The 19,096-nt window shown below is 40.8% G+C and overlaps 1 protein-coding gene across 2 annotated transcripts in view; it reads left to right on the top strand.

Annotated features, from left to right (window-relative positions):
- The first annotated feature begins 2,126 nt into the window (after window positions 1-2,126).
- LOC115397842 (protein unc-13 homolog B-like) overlaps window positions 2,127-19,096 on the top strand; it is a 169,046-nt gene continuing 152,076 nt past the window's right edge. For both annotated transcript variants that reach the window (XM_030104323.1, XM_030104322.1), the window contains exons 1-2: window positions 2,127-2,343; window positions 14,712-14,741. In XM_030104323.1, coding sequence (XP_029960183.1) covers window positions 2,322-2,343; window positions 14,712-14,741 — 52 coding nt within the window. In that variant the 5' untranslated portion in view covers window positions 2,127-2,321. The remainder of the gene's footprint in view (window positions 2,344-14,711; window positions 14,742-19,096) is intronic.

Below are 19,096 nucleotides of genomic sequence, written 5' to 3'. Positions count from 1 at the left end.
TAGACTGTAAATAAAATATAAAAGGTGAAATGCAAGGTGAATGCATTGTAAACCTCTTAAAACTTGACAGTATGCACATTTAAAGAGGAGTGAAAAGGTCAAAGTAACAAAATCTTGCACATGCATTCTAAAAGTCTTAACATTTTCCTTCAGTGGAGCCACGTGGTTTATAAAACCATTGTTTTTTTATGATGCACAGTCAGAGCTGCTGAGGTTGCACAAACACATCTGCAGATAATGTGTCATAATAACTTTTCAGCGAGGTGGGGATCATTAGTAAATGATCTAAGTTTGTCTTCACTCCTGCTCTCTTATAATGAGAATGATGCAAACAGTTCAGAACTCCTTCACGAGCAAAGTTAAAAACAGGAAGCATCATACTGTCCCCAAGATATGTAAATACGATTAGTGACAGAAACACCTACCTTAGCAGCTCTGAACGCGTTTCATTGATGTTTGGATTATAAATCAACAGCGTGCACTGCCCTCTACTGGATGCATTGATAATAACCACTCAAACATTTGAAACACCTGGAGCAGTTTACATGATTAAATGAAGCATTCCTGAGCATGTAAACATTTTATCATGTGTACCACCTGAGAAAATGCTAAAAATGTTGAGTAGTACCACCACTTCTAAAACTATATATATATATAATTTTTTTTTTTTAAGGTCTTCAGCGTGCCACACTCCGGGGTACAGGCCACCCTGAAAGCGGGAGCTTTCAGCACCATGGAGAGCAGCCTTCAAGCTGCCGGCGGCCTCGATGTCAGTCAGTTCTATTGGAATCGACGTCTCATCCAGCTGCATCACTTCCCTCACATTAGCAGAGAATTGTACACCTGCGTTCAGAGCGAATGGGTCACACATGAACCCAGTGACATCCCTGGAAATGACGAGTCACCACATCTGGAGGAGAAATGTCTTCATGTTCTCTGGGACCTTGCTGCCACTCACTATCCTAAGAGTACTGAAGTGGAGCAGCCTCCGTGAATAGAAGCAGCTGGAGTTTGCATGTTTTCCCTGTATGTGTGTGGGTCTGCTCCACATGCACGTAATTTTATATGGTCACCCTCAGTTGGTCCTGGGTGTGAACAGAAGTGTGCGTAGTTGTCTGTCTCTCTGTGTTTGCCCTGTGATGGACTGACGACCTTTCTAGCATGTATCCTGCACGTAGTTAGGTAGAACTGGCCTTAGTGCCTCACAACTCTGCAGCATAAAGAATAAAGCAGCATGGAAGATGGCTGGCTGGATGATTTAGCCTAAAAAAAAAAAAAATCATGCTGCAGAAAGGGCCTCAGATTTCTCCTGTCACTCTCTGCTCCTGCCACACTTTCAGAACCACCTCTGTGAGGAACCAATAGATAAATAAGATTTGTAATACAGATACATAAGAATTTAATGTACCTGTAAAAATGTATTACAAAAGTAGTTTGCGCTGCTTTTGGGGTAATTTTGATTATTTTGACTCGTCTATGTCCTCGTTTGTTCAATAGCTTTTTGTTGTCATTATGGCTCTTGTTTACATCATTTAAAAAAGCTAAACAGAATAAAGACTTGGACATGTAAAGCTGAGGGGAAAATAACTTTAAAAATATATATATATTTTCAATTGTATTTTTTCATGACAGAGTTCCTAAGAGAATTAGCCCCCCACCCCAAAAAAGAAATCAGTCAGAATTTTGATTTCATTTTCAGAATTCGGTTTATAAAGAGAAAAATAAAAACAGATTTTTAAAAATCTGTGGCCTTAGTTGCCTCCTTCATAAAGACACTGTTTTATAAAACTACTCATAATGATTTTGTGCTTGTGCACTATAACATTTCATATCTGAACTTGTGATCAAATTTGTAATATGTTAAAACACTTCTACACATCTATTTTAATGCTCTAGTCCAGGTCAAATCTCGCCGTATATCGCCTTCGGACAAAAATGTCTTTGATGTAACTCGTTTGCGTTGCTTTTCTTTAAGAATAATAAACTTAAAACTGAAGTTTAGGCGGAACTTTCTGCGCACTTTACGCGCCACAGGTACGTGACGATGTGATTTCCCACGCTGCCCGTAGGGCTTGAACGCAGCATAAGAGCCGCCCCGCTCGCCGCTCGGCGGGGATTTACCGGAGACACCGGGAGACGCGGTGCCGCTCGTCACCCTGGACGCTTCCCCCGGCGGGCCGCTGTGTGGCGGAGGACTTGTTGCGGGCCTGTGGGATGAGTCGCGCGGCGGAGGAGCGCCAGTGGACCGGTGAATGAGCGCGGAGCAACAGGCGGCGGAAAGTCGGTGAAGCTGCGCGAGGAGCGCACAACATCCCGGAGACATGTCGCTGCTGTGCGTCCGAGGTACCGGCCGCTTCTCTCTCCTCTCATCACACTCCGTCTGCCTGGAAAGATGTGTTTATCAACCAAATTAGGTCACTATTAGTTCTAAAAAAAATATTATTTTTAATGAAGAACATTGCGAAGTGACTGACAGTTTACCCAGCACGTTAAGAAAGGCTTGTAAACTTGAATGAGATGACTGATGCAAATGAGGAAACTCCCGTTTTCCCATTTGTGGGGTTAGTAAGTGCAGCAGCATAACATAGGCACCTGACTAAAAGTATTATGAATATATCATGAAGACATTATTTTATTAACGTTCAAACAGTAATTAATCATAAAGGCAGATAGAAAAAAATCCAAAACGCCCTTTTTCCAATTCAAGTAAGTGAATTGCAGGGATTGATCAACTCTTTACTTCATCTTGAACAAAAAAAGTGGTAAACTACATTGCAACTGTTGCTTTTTTTTAGTATACTGAATTATGGAAGTGTATGCTTTTTTAAAATAGAGATAATTTAAGAAAAAGCATAGAGTACAGCACAATTCGAAACTCTGACATTGAAAATACTGGAGGTCTAATGTACAAAATATGTAATGAAGTCTGCAGCTAGAGAAATGTAATCCACTAAAATTCTGCCCTGAATGTAAGCAAATTTTGTTCATTGTGGCGTTTCGGCCTTGTGTATGTGTGATCTGGATTGGAATCCCAGCTGCTGCAGGAAGTGCAAATTTCATATAGAAAGAAAGCTTAACGTGAAAGTTGCAATGATTTGCTGTTTCAACTGATGTAGACAGGAGCAGCTAAAAACCCCCGAGGTCTCAACAGTCATACAGGTTTACACGAAGCAAGATGAAAAAAAATCAAAATGTTTTGACATACTGTAAAGAATCTTGCAGTTTTTCATAGTCTATGACTTCTGATTCACTTTATTATGAAGTAAGACTGTTTCGAAGGTAATAGTTTGACCACAATGTTGTTAAGTGAAGTAAAACCAAGCTCGAACTGAGCTGTAGAGAAGGTTGGAAGGTGTTGTGTTGGGTTGATCGGTGGCTTCAGGTTGCCTGTAGATGAGAATGTGCTGTGTTTATGGTGTAACCTGCCTTTTGAAATGAATGAATGGAGACATGGGTGCTTCGGTGTTTTTCTGATCGAAATGAGCTGCCAAATGTCAGATCAAAGGTTGTGATCACTGCTAACTGTGTTACATGGAGGTCGAACCACCAGCAGCAGCATTTGGTTCTTTTTCTCTTTGGTTTGTTGGGATACTTTATCACAGAAAAACAGTTTCACTCTCTGTGTTGTATTTCCTTGTAATCCACACTGTTGTCTGAAAACCCCGTTTACACGACAACAGAGCTCAGAGCCACGGAAGGTGGAACTCTGAGTCCGTTTCTGTGTAGACAGTGGAAAACAGTGCTGCTGCACCACCACAGCCGCAATTATAATCAATTCACAGCTGTAACTATTTTAATTATTTAAGACCTGGTGGCCAAGAGGCCGAAATCAAAAGCATTAAAATCAAGGGAAATTGCCCAAAAATAGCAAAGTCAAACAGGCTCAGTGCTGAAATTTTCAGACATGTATTTAAAAACATATGAAATATTATATCGCCTTCAGAATGAAAACCTTTGTATTTGTATTTAGAATTTTTGGCAAATTTAAAGTTATGAATGGATGAATGAATGAATGAATGAATTTATTTCGAACATGCAAAAGAAAACGGAAAATAGGCCGTTACCAAAAAACAACACATGCATGATAAAATTAAAAGAAAACGAAGACTGCATCAACACCCTGCATGTGTTACAGATCTGCATGCTTGAAAAGGAGGAGGAAGAAGTTAAACTTATTTAATCCTACCCCTTTTATCCACACCTCCGACAGTGATATTTTAACTTTAACTTAACACAGTCACAGCGTAACATTTTCTCTATATAATACGTTATTTCTGTATATAATGTACCTCTACTCTATCATAGGAGAGGACCATAAACATTTTGAAGTGTTTTTCGCACATATTTTAACATACATACATCAAGAATTATATTTATGCATGTATATATATATATATATATATATATATATATATATGTGTGTGTGTGTGTGTGTGTGTGTGTGTGTGTGTGTGTGTATATATATATATATATATATATATATATATATATATATATATATATGTATATATATATGTACATACAGTATATACACACCTACATTTATATAAACACACATATACACACATACCTACATATATGCATATACAGTACATATACACCCATTCACACTCACCCATACATATATATCTATATCTGTATATCTCTATCTATCTATATATATATATATATATATATATATATATATATATATATATATATATATATATATATATATATATATATATATATACACATACATACAAAGTTAGAGGGCTGTTTATTTCTGAGTCACACAAAATGAGAACTATCGATGTGTTTCTGTGCTCAAAGTTAAACACTCAATAATGAATTGAAATTCAGCGTCGCAACATTAACTTTCAAACAAGCTATACAATCCAGAGTAATTAAGGGTCTGGTTCAAACTGATGATGAGAAAAAAGAAATGATCATTATTCATGGTATTGTCATGTTCTTTAGATTTTTTTTGTTGTTGTTGGTTCATAAGTGTCACTTTTCAGAAACCCACCAGAACAACTTTTTTAAAGGATGGGTTAAGGTGCGAGTTCCTAATCTTTAGCTTCCTTCAGATGCCAGAGCTGACAGGAGGGCTTGTTGAATGAGTTAATGAGTTAATCAGTCATATTTTAATCATGTTTAGCACGTAGCATAGCATTTCTCAGCATTACATGTTGAGCAGGTAACCTAATGGGTGATTTTGGTCTGGGCCTGGTCGGATTGTGCCGGGGCCTGGGGTCTGGGACCCGGGGCCCTCCTCCCCTTGTCCTGTGGGCTCCTCCAGGATGGGGGTGGTCTTCCCAGCATTCTCCCTCTGGTGTGTCCTGGACTGGGGGCGTGTTCCTGTCCGGGATCATTCGGTGAGCGCTCCTCACGTCCAGCAGGGTGCTGGGCGTCTGGGAGGCGTGGTCTGAGCTCGCTTGACCCGGACTCCCTCACACGTTGTTCCAATGGGTCCACGCACGTACAGACACAGTTGTGTAAACGCAAAACTTTTCTGAAACTGAATTGCAAAAACGATGCATTTTCAGTTGAAACGTGGTCTTGTAAACCTGAACGACACCCCTCTGTCCTGGGATGCCCTGAAGCAAGGCACCATCGGTGCTCGTTCATTTGACACTTACCAGCGGTTCACCGCAGCGACCTGAAGAATGAGAAGTGTGCATCCCAGCGTGTGTATTCCCACAGATAAAGTTCAGTTCATTAAGCCTCGAACAGCTCTTGTATTCCACTTGCCGGGCCGCAGGTTTATTTAACAGTTTGGCTCTTTTCCAGGTTACAAATTGCTCCTGGTTTCCAGACATGTTGATTGATTGTGACACCAGCAGGCTGTTGCTATCTCGGACTCTCAGCCCCTCGTGGATTGTTTCCCCTCGTCGCTTCTGACCATTTCTCGTCTGTGGGTGTGACGTGCGCCTGAGGCTGAAAGACCACAGGCACCTGCAAACCTGTGTACGGCGGAATGATGAGGGTGGGAGTGGAGCGCGGATCAGTTACTGCGGGCTCAGCCATGTGGAAATTGTGTGAAGATGGATTATCATTTTGAGCTCCAGCAGGCCTCATGTTCACCTAAAATCTCAGTTGTTACAAGCGAAACTGAATTGACTTCACACGGCTTGCCGACCCTCGAAGTATTGCTTTTTTTGTGATTAACATTTTATTAAGTTTTGAGTACTGCTTTTTTAACTTTGTCTTCTTAGTTTTGTCCAGTACCTACATGTTTGCCAAGTGTGTGAAGTATGAGTCCCCAGATCTGTGTAGAAGATGAAGATATATAAGACGACTAAATAACACAGAATGAAATCAGTCCGTTACTCGATTTGTTTTGGGATTTATGAGCAGCAATAATTCATTTTTTGAAAAGGGAAATAAAACTGAAGATAAAGTCGCATCTACTTTCATTTTTTTCACTTGTTTTCAGTTTTGTGGAAAAATATGATGAATTAATATTGAAAATTCTTCACATTAAGAAAAATCATTGTATGTCTCTGACCCTCGTGAACAATAGAAACGCAGTAAAAGCTCAGATTTTCTTCCTTTGCCACACATGATGTAGGTTCCTTCTGTGACAGCAGGAACCTGAAGAGCTGCATTCTTGTTTCTTGTGAGGCTTTTCTTCCTTGTTCCTGGTTGTGTGGAGGGCCGTCACGCCCTGCATGCTGGGAATGAAAAGCAGAGCACAGGGGGGGTCGCAGGCTCTGACAGCTCTGCTGGTACCCGCACAGCTCTGCTTTTTCTGGATGGCAATTAGCAGAGAAATGGCTGCATACAGCAATGGCGTTGCATAATCTTTCAGTATCTTTACATTAGGAAAAATTACCTTGTGAAAAATCAATTATATATGAACACACTGAGGTTTCTGTGTGTGTAAAGTTTGAATTCAGGAGGGTTTTATGGGTAAGCAGGTGCTACAGGTGAGGACGGAGCACACTGGCACACTGTGCTGGAACGCCGGCGACACGAGGAAAGCTTCAGCGGCCCGTCTGGGAGGAGGGACGGGATAGAGGGGGAGTAATCCCCAGGCCATCTGCTGCTTTTACCATCCTACTCCCGCGTGTGTGTGTGTGTGTGTGTGTGTGTGTGTGTGTGTGTGTGTGTTACACAGAGAATCACGTGGGACAGTGGACTCCACTTCTTCCTCATTCCCTCTCTGTCATTATGAGGCTAGTTCCTGATATGAGACCCGGCGCTCTCTTGATCTCTGCTGCTGCAACGATCAGCTCGGTGCTACTCTATAATCACTCAGATACAGTCATTTCAAACTTTATTTGGAAAAATAACATTTATCTGATTGGATTATGATACGTTTTTGTACAACAGCATCAAAATACTTGTCAGGAACAACAGATTTGCGAAAAAAATGATAAAATCTGTTTTTTCCCTTCATTCTTAGGCTCTATTTACATGACAGCTTCATTCGAAAATGTATTATTTTTGCGTTGTCATTTCAAAAAAGCATTGTGCTTACACAAACGTTTTGATAAAGATATTTACAGGATGGGAAAACAGGCAGAAATGCTGAAAACAATCTAGTTAGCAGAGCAAGTTTTGAACTTAAACTTTATTTTGAACATGCCAACACAAGCAGTGAAAAATAATAAAAAAAAAAATAGAAAAAGAGGATAAAAGAAATACAGAAAAAACTTAAGAAAAGAACATCCAAATACGAGATAAGTCTTCTTGTTACACTTGTAAAAAGGCAGTAGGAAGAAGTCAAATATGTATGAATACATTTAAATACAATTCTATAATACAATATATGTTGAAATGTGAATTCCGATGCTGTTTGCATTGATATGTTTAAAATGAAAACAGTGAGTTGTGGTTAAAGGATAAATGTGGACAACCCGAATCTAACAGTAAATTCATGCATTGTAGTTGGTTGAGAACTTTTTAAAATATGTTTATATAAGGAGGACTGAGACACCCCCCTCCCGTCAGCTGTCACAGTCACAAATTAGTATCGATGGCTTCTCTTGCTGACTGCAATGCCGTTAATGAGCCAATTAGAGCCACCCTCCCTCAAGGAGTCCAGGAGGGGTCCGCTCAGGGAGGGGTCAGCGGCTTCATCGATGATACGACACAAACACAGATATCAACACTTCCCCAAAGATTTCCCTTCTCAATCCGCACCATTCGTCCTAATTAGGATAATGCAGTGATGCTGGCATGCATTCATTAGGTTCATCCCAGCCGACACCGCCCTGATTATTATGTTTGTTTGATTGAATAGACAGGACAGTTGAACTGAGAATGAAATAAAGATTTTTACCAGTGCATTTTCATAAATATGATCAACGACTGGGTTAAAACTTATCAGGGTTAAAACTTATTTAAGATATCAGGGTCCTCTTCAGTCTATATTTAATCCAGGTTGACCTGGCACAGTATACCCTGAAGCTGTTACACACATCCTCTTGTTTGATTGCAACTTTTCTGATATGAAGACATATAAATCAAGAATTATGTCAGTGGATTTTGCTTTATGATCGTATTCAGATGCACCTGGTTGTAGTTTTAGCTTCTTTTTTGTGGAAACATGACATTAAAAAAGCCAAAGTGACTACCTTTGTGTGCTGATTGTCCGAATCAGGAAAAACTGATGAACTCAAAACTCACTATTTCTGTATCTGGATGTTGCCTGAGACGCTGAGCGTCGTTTTAGGCCTCAGTGTTGTGTTGTTTTTTGCTTTTCTGAAAACAGTGCATCCCGGTTTGGACAACCAGGAACAGTGGTAAATTTAATTGGAAAAAATACAGTTAATGTTGTCTTTTGCAATATTTACAGTTTGCAGGATCGTTCCAGCAGCTGAATTAACTCCTCATAAGGGCCGTTTTTCACCCATGGGCCATATGTTTGACACCGCTTACATAAAAGCTTCAACTTTCTCCTCTGCTGTGATGTCTTCTGGGTCTTTTTGGTTTCTTCTCGGAGAGCAATCACACGTTTCAGCTCCTTCTTAAGGTTTCCTTTGATTACTGGAGCAGATGTTAAATTTTCAACCATGTGCAGAATGAACATGCCCTGCTGTGTTCTAAACAATTTCTGTATGAAGAGGTGTGGAGATGTAGCTTCAGATTATTGCTGGATTATGTTGTTATGCTGGTCAGAGCTTGTCTATGACTTAATTCCAGTAATGTATTTTGTGACCTTGTTGCCTTTGGAGTACAAAGATGGAAACAACTTATGAATGAATGAATATCAAATACTGCTATTGGCTAGTGGCAGAAATGTTGGATAATGACCCTTAAATGTTGGCAAGCCCAAACTTTATTTGGTTTCACTGTAAAGTCAAAGCACATTCTGAAAATGCTGGTGTTTCTTAACTTTGTTGGTTTAATATACAAATATAGTTCTTCGGCCTTTAGCTTGAATATTAATGCTAAAGTCCGAGATGCTTATTCTGTTTGCATATTGTTTTTAGTTTCTGCTGTGCAGTCTTCGTATTTGCCACTCGGGGATGAATAACGTTCTTTCCATTCTGTTTTCAGGAAAGTATCCCCTTAATGTAGTTTTTATTGTTTTCAATACTAACTCTAAAGCTTCAAGGGAGATAACTTTTATAACTTGTAACTTCCTTCTGCTGTTTGAACTCAGTGAAGACATTTAATACACCGGTTACTTTTATTCAAAATCTGAAGTTAATGTGTGTTGATGAGAGTTTTGTGCAGACTTTGGAATAATAGTGGAATTTTTATTGATGTATTTTATTTTTTTTTTTCACATTTTTTTTAATATTTTTTTTTATAAATATATACAATAGGTTTTTTGTAATCTAAGATGAACTGGCAAAACTCCATTTTTTGGGGATTAAACACAGTTCTAGAAACTTGTATGCTGGAACACACCTGAGTCCAAGCCTGTTGACTAACATGAGTGAGATCCACGGTGTTTATTGTGTCGGCCTGCAGGGGCTGCCTTTTAATGGAAGTGAGAGGGTGTTAATGACACGGCCACCAGGTTCCCAACCCGTGCGCTCTCAAACCCACCGCCAGTCGACGGGCCCAAGCTAAAAATAGAGGCGAGGTCTGGCCCCTCGTAATGACACTGCTGTCGTCCACGGCTGTCTGCTCGCCGAGCACGTCGGAGCCGCTGCTCCTCCTCACCGCTGTGTATTAGCTGTTAGAGACACGAGATCGAGGAATGTGAGAAGGGTTTCTGTGGAGCCACAACTAGAGAAGAAGTTGTTTTCGTCTACTTTCACTGTGAGATGTGCTTGTGGAAAAAAAGCAGGAAAAAGTGTGCATATTACGTTCATTTCAAGTGTTCGCTGAACTGGATATACATTGTCAGTAGTGTGCCTATTTTTTTGGAGTGCTGTGTGTAGCTGGTAAAAATCCCTCTTATGAGAGTAGAAACTAGGATTAGCTATCAAAATATATATATATAAATTGAGACATCGGTAAAAAGTTGAGCTCCTGAATGTTATCACTGTATGTCGCATTGCGTTTTCTCTTTGTGTGTTCCTGATGCTTCAGAGGCTGCAAAATGTCTGTAATTCTCTATTGGAAGATTTTTTTTTGTTGGTCTTCAAAGCTGCTCTTTGTCCTTTCACTTCAAAGAACAGAGTGAGTGTCTGCAGCTCTAATCTAACGAAGAGAAGAGTGTCATCGACGTACATTGGTGATCACATGAAGCCACTCTGCCTTTCTCAAGGCTGAAACCTCACCGAGGTGGATATATATCTGTTGAGATAATTCTTGATTTTTCCTATTTTTATACATGCTAAAGTAGTGATTAAGTATTTAATTGTGTCTCACAATATGAATTTGCTTGAATCGGTACAAATTTAAGTTAAAAAATATAAACTTGATGCATGAAATTTAAAGGATATGATAATTTAGAAATCAAATAAATCCACATTTTAGTCAGATAGTTCAATATCCATTTAAACAGGTCTTGGTCGAATCAACAGCAGTATCTGTGGTTGTTTCTGCTTTTATCATATTTTTTTGCACAGACTTTTTGTTTGGGTTGGCCATTGGGTTTTGCTCATTCAACATGATTTCTGGAAGTGTTTCTGAGCTCAAGCAATTTTTTTTAATTTATTTTCTTTAAATGCAGCACATCCTGATGGCTCCAAGATCTCACACAACTTGTGGCCATTCAGTGTTGTCTTTCATGAACAGGTATTTGTCTGGAATCATTTTGAGTTTGTACTCATAATGATTGCATCCTGCAAAATCTTAGTTATTCTAATTTGACAAAAAAATGCTTGAATTGTGGCAATTTGCTTCAATTAGATTTTTAAGACATTTATTTGTGGTGACTTTGTTATAATCAGCATGCAGGGAATTTATGTAGTATCCCACTCAACAATAAGAATATTTCAGGAGAAGGACCGGGAGGTTTATGAACCTTTTCACTGAGCAGATTATACCCTGACTTGAACTCAAAAATACCTTTTTTTTGCTCCTCGGTGTTTTCAGGTGTCAGTTAAGCTGGAAGTGTTCTCAAACACAATGCTGTTGTACGTTCCGCCATCTGTTGCATACAGAGATATTACACATGTGAGCATGATATAATAACTTTGATATGGCGCGGCTGTTCAGCAGCAGGTTTAATCCGGGTCACGGCTCATCACATGAACGTCCGTCGTTTCCATTCTCCACAGCTTTTCTTTTTTTCATATCTTACCATAACGACATGCTAAAGAAGAGCTTTACAGTCTCCGTGAAGTCAGAAGTTAACTGCTTCTAATTGTTTCTCAGCCAGAAGAAAGAGTTCTCTGGTTTCCCACTCGGCCTCCTCCCTGAGTGAAATTCATCCAGTGCACAATCCAGCAGAGTCCGGTAGATTTCAGCTCTGCTTAAGGCATTAGCCTGGGGGGGATTATCCCACCAGCCAAACGCTCAGTCACCAGAGGCACGCATCCTCCTCCCGTCGAGCCTGCAGCGGACACGTGTGCCGTATCAGGCCCGCTTTACGGCCGCCGATCAGACTCCCCCGTGGCCCAGATAGAGCTGCCCTCGGGGCTGGCGTTCAGACGTTACACTGACCTTTGTGTTATTTCGTTCAACCTGACAGTGATTGTGACCGACAGCAGGCTCCGTTGTGACTCTCGTTTGGATGTACAGTCTGAAAACATGTCACAGCCTCAAATTGAAACTACATCTCATTGAGCTTTTTGATAATTTATTCACAGAATAATCTTTGAAATTTATTGCCATTTCTTTAGAATTTGGAACCTGTTGAACCATCGTCAGTCTTTAAGGTCTTGGTGCCTTTTTCCTCTGATGTGCTGCTGGTTGAGCGTGTGAACGATTTGACCAACTTCATGCTTAATGGCGAGAAGCTTTACATCGGGGAGGTGTGAGACTTCAGAAGCTGGGATGTTAATGACAACCTGACAGCATATCACACTGTTACCGAATGTAAAAAAAAAAAAAGTATGCATTCATTTTCCATCATAAACACCTGAAACCATTTTACGACTGGCTGAAAGTAGATGATCGTTCAAGGTTAATATAGTGATTTATGTTTTCTGGAGTGGTTTGATCTTTGGAAGTCAGTTCTGGGGAAGGTGATAGAAAGGAGCCAGAACATGCAGTGTAACACACTTAGGCGCTCCATGTTGACCCCGAGTTGACAGTTCTGTCCCCCGGTCAAAGCACCAACACTGGCCACATAAGCATCACAACAGGACCACAGTAAGCCTGGTTTACCTCAGAAATAAAACAAGCTGATGAAGGCCGTGCTCTGTTTTGGACGTCACACTTTTTTGGGAGGTCTCTGGTCCTGCCGTACATATAGATACTGCAGTTTCATGGCAAAGTCGTTCCCGGATGGCCTCTCTCAAGAATGGGTCAGAAATGGTTTGAGAGACTGGGCTTTTTAGACTTTGAAATTCTTCACATCTCAATCCAATTGAGTGTCTGATGGTCAAACAACTCAGAGGCCCAACCTGCCGGTGTGACAGCACCAGGACATGATGTTGTTTGGTCGTAATATTAAGACTGGTCAAGATCTTGTTATTCGTCGGATTTGCTCAATAGAGAGGAAGAGAGAAACCGAGTAAGTAGAGAGATAAAAATGGTCCTGATGCTAATTTATTGTGGAATATAAATCTTTAAATGGAAACTATTGCTTTTCTTCTCTCTTCTCTGAGACCATGAGTCCCGCTCAGTGTCAGGTCTTTCATTCATTCGTTCATGTATGGCTCTCGCCCAACCAGGCTACCTGGCATCCTGCTGAGCTCAAGCTGGCACCAAATGAGTGTCGCTCACAACCTAATTCAGATGACCTGTTAACGGTCTGTCTCTTACCGCTCACCTCTCATCACATCTCAGTCTCCCAGATCTGTGATTCAGTGAACATATATCGATCCACCCGAGTTTAGAATGCACAACCAAACGCGATTCTGATGGTGGTTTAACTTCAGAATCGCTCTGCTCCTCTGGATGGTCGATGGCCAAACTGTCCTGCTGGGAGATTCTTTGCAATGTGGAGCAACATGAGTGAATTTCCAGGCAGAAGTTAAGCACTTATTGGGATTTTAGAAGGTTTTCCTGGCGTCATATTGAGGAGAACTCATCTATAAATACATATGATCACAGCTGTAGTCCCAGAATTTCATAGTGAGGCTGGCCTTGTTTTCCCTAGGGTGATGAAATCATGACCCACTGGAATCTGCCTCTGACTGGTTACTCACTGCATTCACTGATTTGATTGGTTCATGTCAGTATTTTCCATGCGGTGTGAGGACTGACGAACAGCTCGGAGTCAGAGTAGGACTGGACATGGCCAGGCAAATGTTGCTAACTAATAGATTATAGGAAATTGTGTGAGTAAAGAATATAGGTAGGTGTTTGTGACATTGTTTGTAGAAAATATTGTGACTGGATTGCTGAGGATTGAAGAGTATATCCACTTCTTCACAGTCCACCTCGCCACATAGTATATAATTGAAAATGCATTTGGTTTTCACAGTTTTCGTGGTAAAAAAGATGCGTTCCTGAGCCTTTCTCTGTTATTTGGAGCTTGAAGGCCCCAGTCTTCAAGTCTTTAAAGATACTACGGTGAATGTTTTAACTTCAAATAAAAAACAGGTTGTTGAAACCATCTGAAATCAGAAGATACGTTAGATTCACTCATCATATTCAGCCGGAGTTTCTTAGTTATCCAAATATAGTTTGAAATGTATGTGTAGCAGAGCTTTAGGCAGCTGGTGCTATTAATTTATTCATTAGGTCATCTACCTCACAAAACTTTGTTCGGTTTGGATTAGAGAAATATGTTTTCTTAAATTTAATTTCTTGGGAAAAGGAGGTTTGCCATCAAAAAGGGAAATTATGGGAAAAAAAGCATTGCTTCAGTTCAACACCAGTGGAAATAAATGCTTATTTGTGGTTATTATGGCCTGAAAACATGGATATAAATCAGATGTATTATTGATTCAGATTTATGTTTCCTTCCAATATTTCTAAAAAAAGCACGAGTACTACCTCGGAGCCACGCATTGAACTTTTCCGAGCATGAGTCCCGGACTATGATACCCTATACTGGTATTTGTGCATTCCTAATTCGTACATTACAACAAATGGAAGTCAAAAAGTTAGAAAGCCTTGAATAGGAGGAAAAAGGTGATTTTCTGGGACATCTGAGAAAACTTTAACCAATCAAAAAACAAAAATGGGTAAATAAATCCATGTTGAATTTGAAGAAAAAGGATCTTTTCCACTGTGTAACGTGTGTTTTTCTGTTTCTTTTTCAGTGAAGAAAGCCAAACTCCACGGGCCTCCAGGTAGGATCTTTAAACACAACCTTTCAATTCTTCCATTGTCATGATTGTTAATGAAAGTAAACGTGGTATACTGTAGTTATGGGGTTGGATCCCGGATGACTTGTTGAAATGTTTTTTTTTTTGTTTTTTTACTTGACGTCTTGCTGGTCTTACAAAGTGTCTGACAGCCAGGCTGGACTTCCTGCATGTCATCCCATGTCATGGATTTTTAACCCAAATCCTGGCGTCATATTTGATTACGAGGAATGATTGTGTGATATTTAAACAGACTTACTTTCAGTAAATCACATGCTACGGTACGTACGGCGCTTATGAGAGACGCAACACAGGCTCCCTGACAGGAAAAGGCACCATGGGTACATTTACTAGCCAAAAAACTCCACTAGAGTGGAAGATAACTGATTGGCCCAACTAATTTGTTTCCTGCTTTGTTCATTCAAATCACTCTGATCAGATTTATGGTAAAACGTGTGCACACTAACAATAATCAGTTCCATACTCTTCACTTGGAAAGCTCTAAATTAATGACAGATTTCTATGAGGTAACAACATGAATATGGTTGTCATTAAGTTTTTAGTTTATTATAAATATACAGTTTATGTATCCATCCATTCTCTGTACCATCTTTGGCATAAACAAACATAGTCGCTTGTTAAGAGTTAAGACTTTTGTCGTAAATGAAAACAGTTTGAATGTTGAAGAGCTGCTGAAATTTTTTGGGTTTTTGTTAGCTTTGTCATGAGTTTATCCAAGCTCCTGTGTCACTCAGCGCCTCAGTAATCCTGAGGTAACCAAACATTAACGATGGTGAAGCGGACGTTCAGATGGACGGACAACCAAATTGGATTGTTCTTGTGAGGGACTCTTAACTCCATAACTACAGAATTACTTTGCCTTAAATTGATTTCCTCTGATCTGTTTCATCCATTGGCAAAACATTTTTTCTCCAACTCGCCTATCCAGTGGGTGGGAAGGGTCTGAGTTTGAAACTAATGAGAGGTTTTCTTTCTCTTGAAGACAAACCAATGATATTCTTATTTGTTTTTTTGTGATCTTACACCTCAAAAAGACTCTTAAAGATGCCACCATAGACGATTTCAGCTGAAAAAAAACACATAAAAAACCGAAGCGTCAGCTCGTCAGTCAAAAGTGTGACGGTCCTCCTCCCCATTGACTTTTTTCATTTGTGTCTCGACGGGCTGCAGCTGCTTGTCTGTCCATCTGCGCTGCAGGCGACTGTGAGGGCAGAACAGCAGCAACGAGTGGGAGAATGAGAAATCAAGCTGGAGGAGGAGGGCAGGAAATCAATAGATCATCACAGACAAAGCACCACCTGCTAGCCCCACATGACAGCACGTCGTCGCGGCATAAAGGAGAAGATGGAGGAAAATCCCTCAGTGTCTCTGGGAGACAGACGACGGACGCTCAGGAATGATTTGTCGTTGGTTGTCTCTTACTGGAAACCACCAGGCTGAATTTCGGAGTGGAAGAAAGACATCCTGGCCTTAGAGGGAAAAAGAAATGGACTCTATTGATGAAGTTTCAGAGACTCACGTCAGTTTAAGACATTTTAGTAGTTCTAGCAGTAGATCCAGTAGTTTACCCTGGGTAACAGCCAAACTGAGAAATACTGAAGTTATAGACTTTAAATCTTCCCTGTGAATTTGGACTCTTTGAAATACATGAGGAAGATTGGAAGGTTGAATTTGATAGACTTTTGTTTGAGTTAACACGCCAGAGCTGTTTCTGCTTCCTCCCAGTTCTTCACTAACCGGCATTTGCAATTAAAGGTGTAATACAACATTTTGATTTCCGGGTGGATCACCTAAATAATTGGTGGGTCTGTTTGTCAATCATTCTGACGAGCTGCTTTCGTAAGGCGGTTCTCCGTGCTTGAGCCCAATCAGCTTCTCCCTTTTGCGCATTCAGAGTGTTTATGTAGCCGGTGAGCCTCTGAGCTCGTACTTACCGATGGCGAGTCTGACATAATGAAACTGTAGCTGTTTCGGAAAAAAAAAGCTTTATTTATGAGCGAGGCGGATCGCAGAAACTGTACAGAGTCGTGCACGCCGGAGAAGAGGAGATCGCGCTCGTACACTTCCGCGTTTTCTGGGAGAAGCAGGAGAGCCGGGCGGATGGTCTGTCGCATGCGCGTTGTTCAAAAAGTGAGTAACAGACGTGGGGCTCCGTCTTTTCGAGAAAATGTTGTATTCCACCTTTAATTAATTTTTTTTTACTGAATTCCTCCGCTCGAATTAACAAAAATTATTTCTCAAGACCAGGAGCGCACGTCTCAATAAAATTAAGAATAGAAGATTAAAATGGAATTAAAATATCGAAATACAGATAAAAATAACACAGCACAACAGAGACGGATAAGTAATGGTGCAGGTTTGGTGGGGCAGCTTTAGGGCTCAGGCATATTTTTGGTCAGTCTCCTTTGGGTGTCAGTTTACAGAACAACAGAGTCACTGAAAACACAACTTTTTAAAAACTGCTCTCAGGGTGCTTATTTGTTGGACTATTGCAGTTGTGTTGTAGCTTCTGTATTCTTGTTATGACTTAGAGAACGTGTTGCAAATTTTGCATTCGTATTTCAATTTCAGGCTTCCTGTTGTGACTTCTCCTTTCTTGGGGATTTGTAAAGCTCTTTTGCACTTGTGTGATGGCTTTTTTCTTAAGTTTGTACAATTTATGTTGCCACTGTTGTCTTCCTCTTACGACTTCTGTGCTGCGTGTTTATCCACTGCTCTCAGCTGTTCTTTCCTGATATCCTGATATCCTGATGATCGCTACGGTGCTTCAGCACAGTCGTCCCTGAAAGCGCGCAAGCGTCTGGGGATGGGAACCTTTCACATCTGAATCAATACGATACCGATACTCGGTACCTGCGAATCGATACCGGTATTTTTCGGTACCTGTTTTCGATACTTTTTTTTTTTTTTGGGGGGGGGGTAATGCATTTGGTAATTAAAGTTATTTTGTATATTTAAAAAAATAGTCGAAACTTTGGAATTTTCAACATTTATGCTTCAATAACATCAACTGAAATAACTCCAACATAGAACTTGAGAAAAATGTGTGTGGGGATAAAGTAAAAAATTAAATAAATAACAATAATAAATAACATAATAAAAATAGACTCAAAATAAATAGCAGTATGAAATGTTTCACATTTGCACCTGCTGCCCATACAGTAACAAACAACTTTCAGAATAAATAAATGTTTCACATTAGCAGCACCAGGCACCTCTACAGTAAACACTCAAAGGTATACTGGAGGATCTGAATTGTATGGTTCCAACTCGTGATTGTGCAGTCGTAATGCCAATCAAACGCCACGCGGGACCGCTTTTGCATGATGACATATCATGTCGAGTCGCCGCCTCGATGCGCGCTCTTGTTTCGCGCCGCGCATGCGCAGAGCATTGTTTAGGAAGTGACATGCAGCGGGAGCGACCATCGCAGAAGCAGAAGCAGCTTGTTCCTCCCGCGAACAACTCCGAACAGGGGCGGGGTGGCCATCGGGAGGTTTCCCGAACGGCCGGTGTGTTCCAGGCCAGTGGGGTGTATTCCGGCCAGCAGCCACAAGCCCCCCCCCCCCCCCCCCTCGGCCGCTCTCACGGCCCGTGTGCGTGTCCGCTCTCCCGGTATATTATATATTTGATCCCGGTCTGCGAGTCAAAATACTCCGAAGATTATGGACCCACGTAACCGCGTCACCGTGTCCTCCGCTCTTGCCGATGCATAATGTCAAGGTGCGTTCAGGGTCAAAAAAAAAAAAAAGGTGCGTTCAGGTACCGAAATGTGGTACCGACGGATTTCCCGTGAATCGATACTCGGTACTTCAGCGGGAATTCGGTCGGTACCAAAAAATTACTGAAATTCGGTACCCATCCCTCCAAGCGTCTGGCTTGGTCTGCCGCGGCTTCCATAGTTCAGGCTGCACGTGCAGACGTGCACTGTGGAAGTACGAGAGAGCATTGTTTATGCTCTAAAAATGTACTAATTGACCTCGTTTCGAATTAATTATGGACGTTACCCGCTCAGGACACTTGGATTACAGCGGACGAGCAGTATGAAGGAAAATAGGCACGTTTTGTGGACTTTATGGACCTTTTTCTGTCGGGCTCTATCGGTCCCTGTTTGTTGACAACGAAAATCCCCCCGGATCTCCAGCTCCATTTGAGACATCAAAAAAGTGCTCCAGAGTGTTGCTCAGCATGGGGGTGAGTAGAAAATGAGGCCAAATCGTTGTTTGGGTGAAATATTCCTTTAAGCATTTGTAGAGTAGCTTTTGTATTCTTGTTGCCAATTGTACATCAGTGTTGTCATCCTTTTGCATTTGCTTTAT

This window comes from Salarias fasciatus, chromosome 12 (assembly GCF_902148845.1).
Source record: "Salarias fasciatus chromosome 12, fSalaFa1.1, whole genome shotgun sequence".
Taxonomy (NCBI): domain Eukaryota; kingdom Metazoa; phylum Chordata; class Actinopteri; order Blenniiformes; family Blenniidae; genus Salarias; species Salarias fasciatus.
The sequence above is the reverse complement of the archived record's forward strand: the minus strand, read 5'-3'. Positions and strand labels throughout refer to the sequence as shown.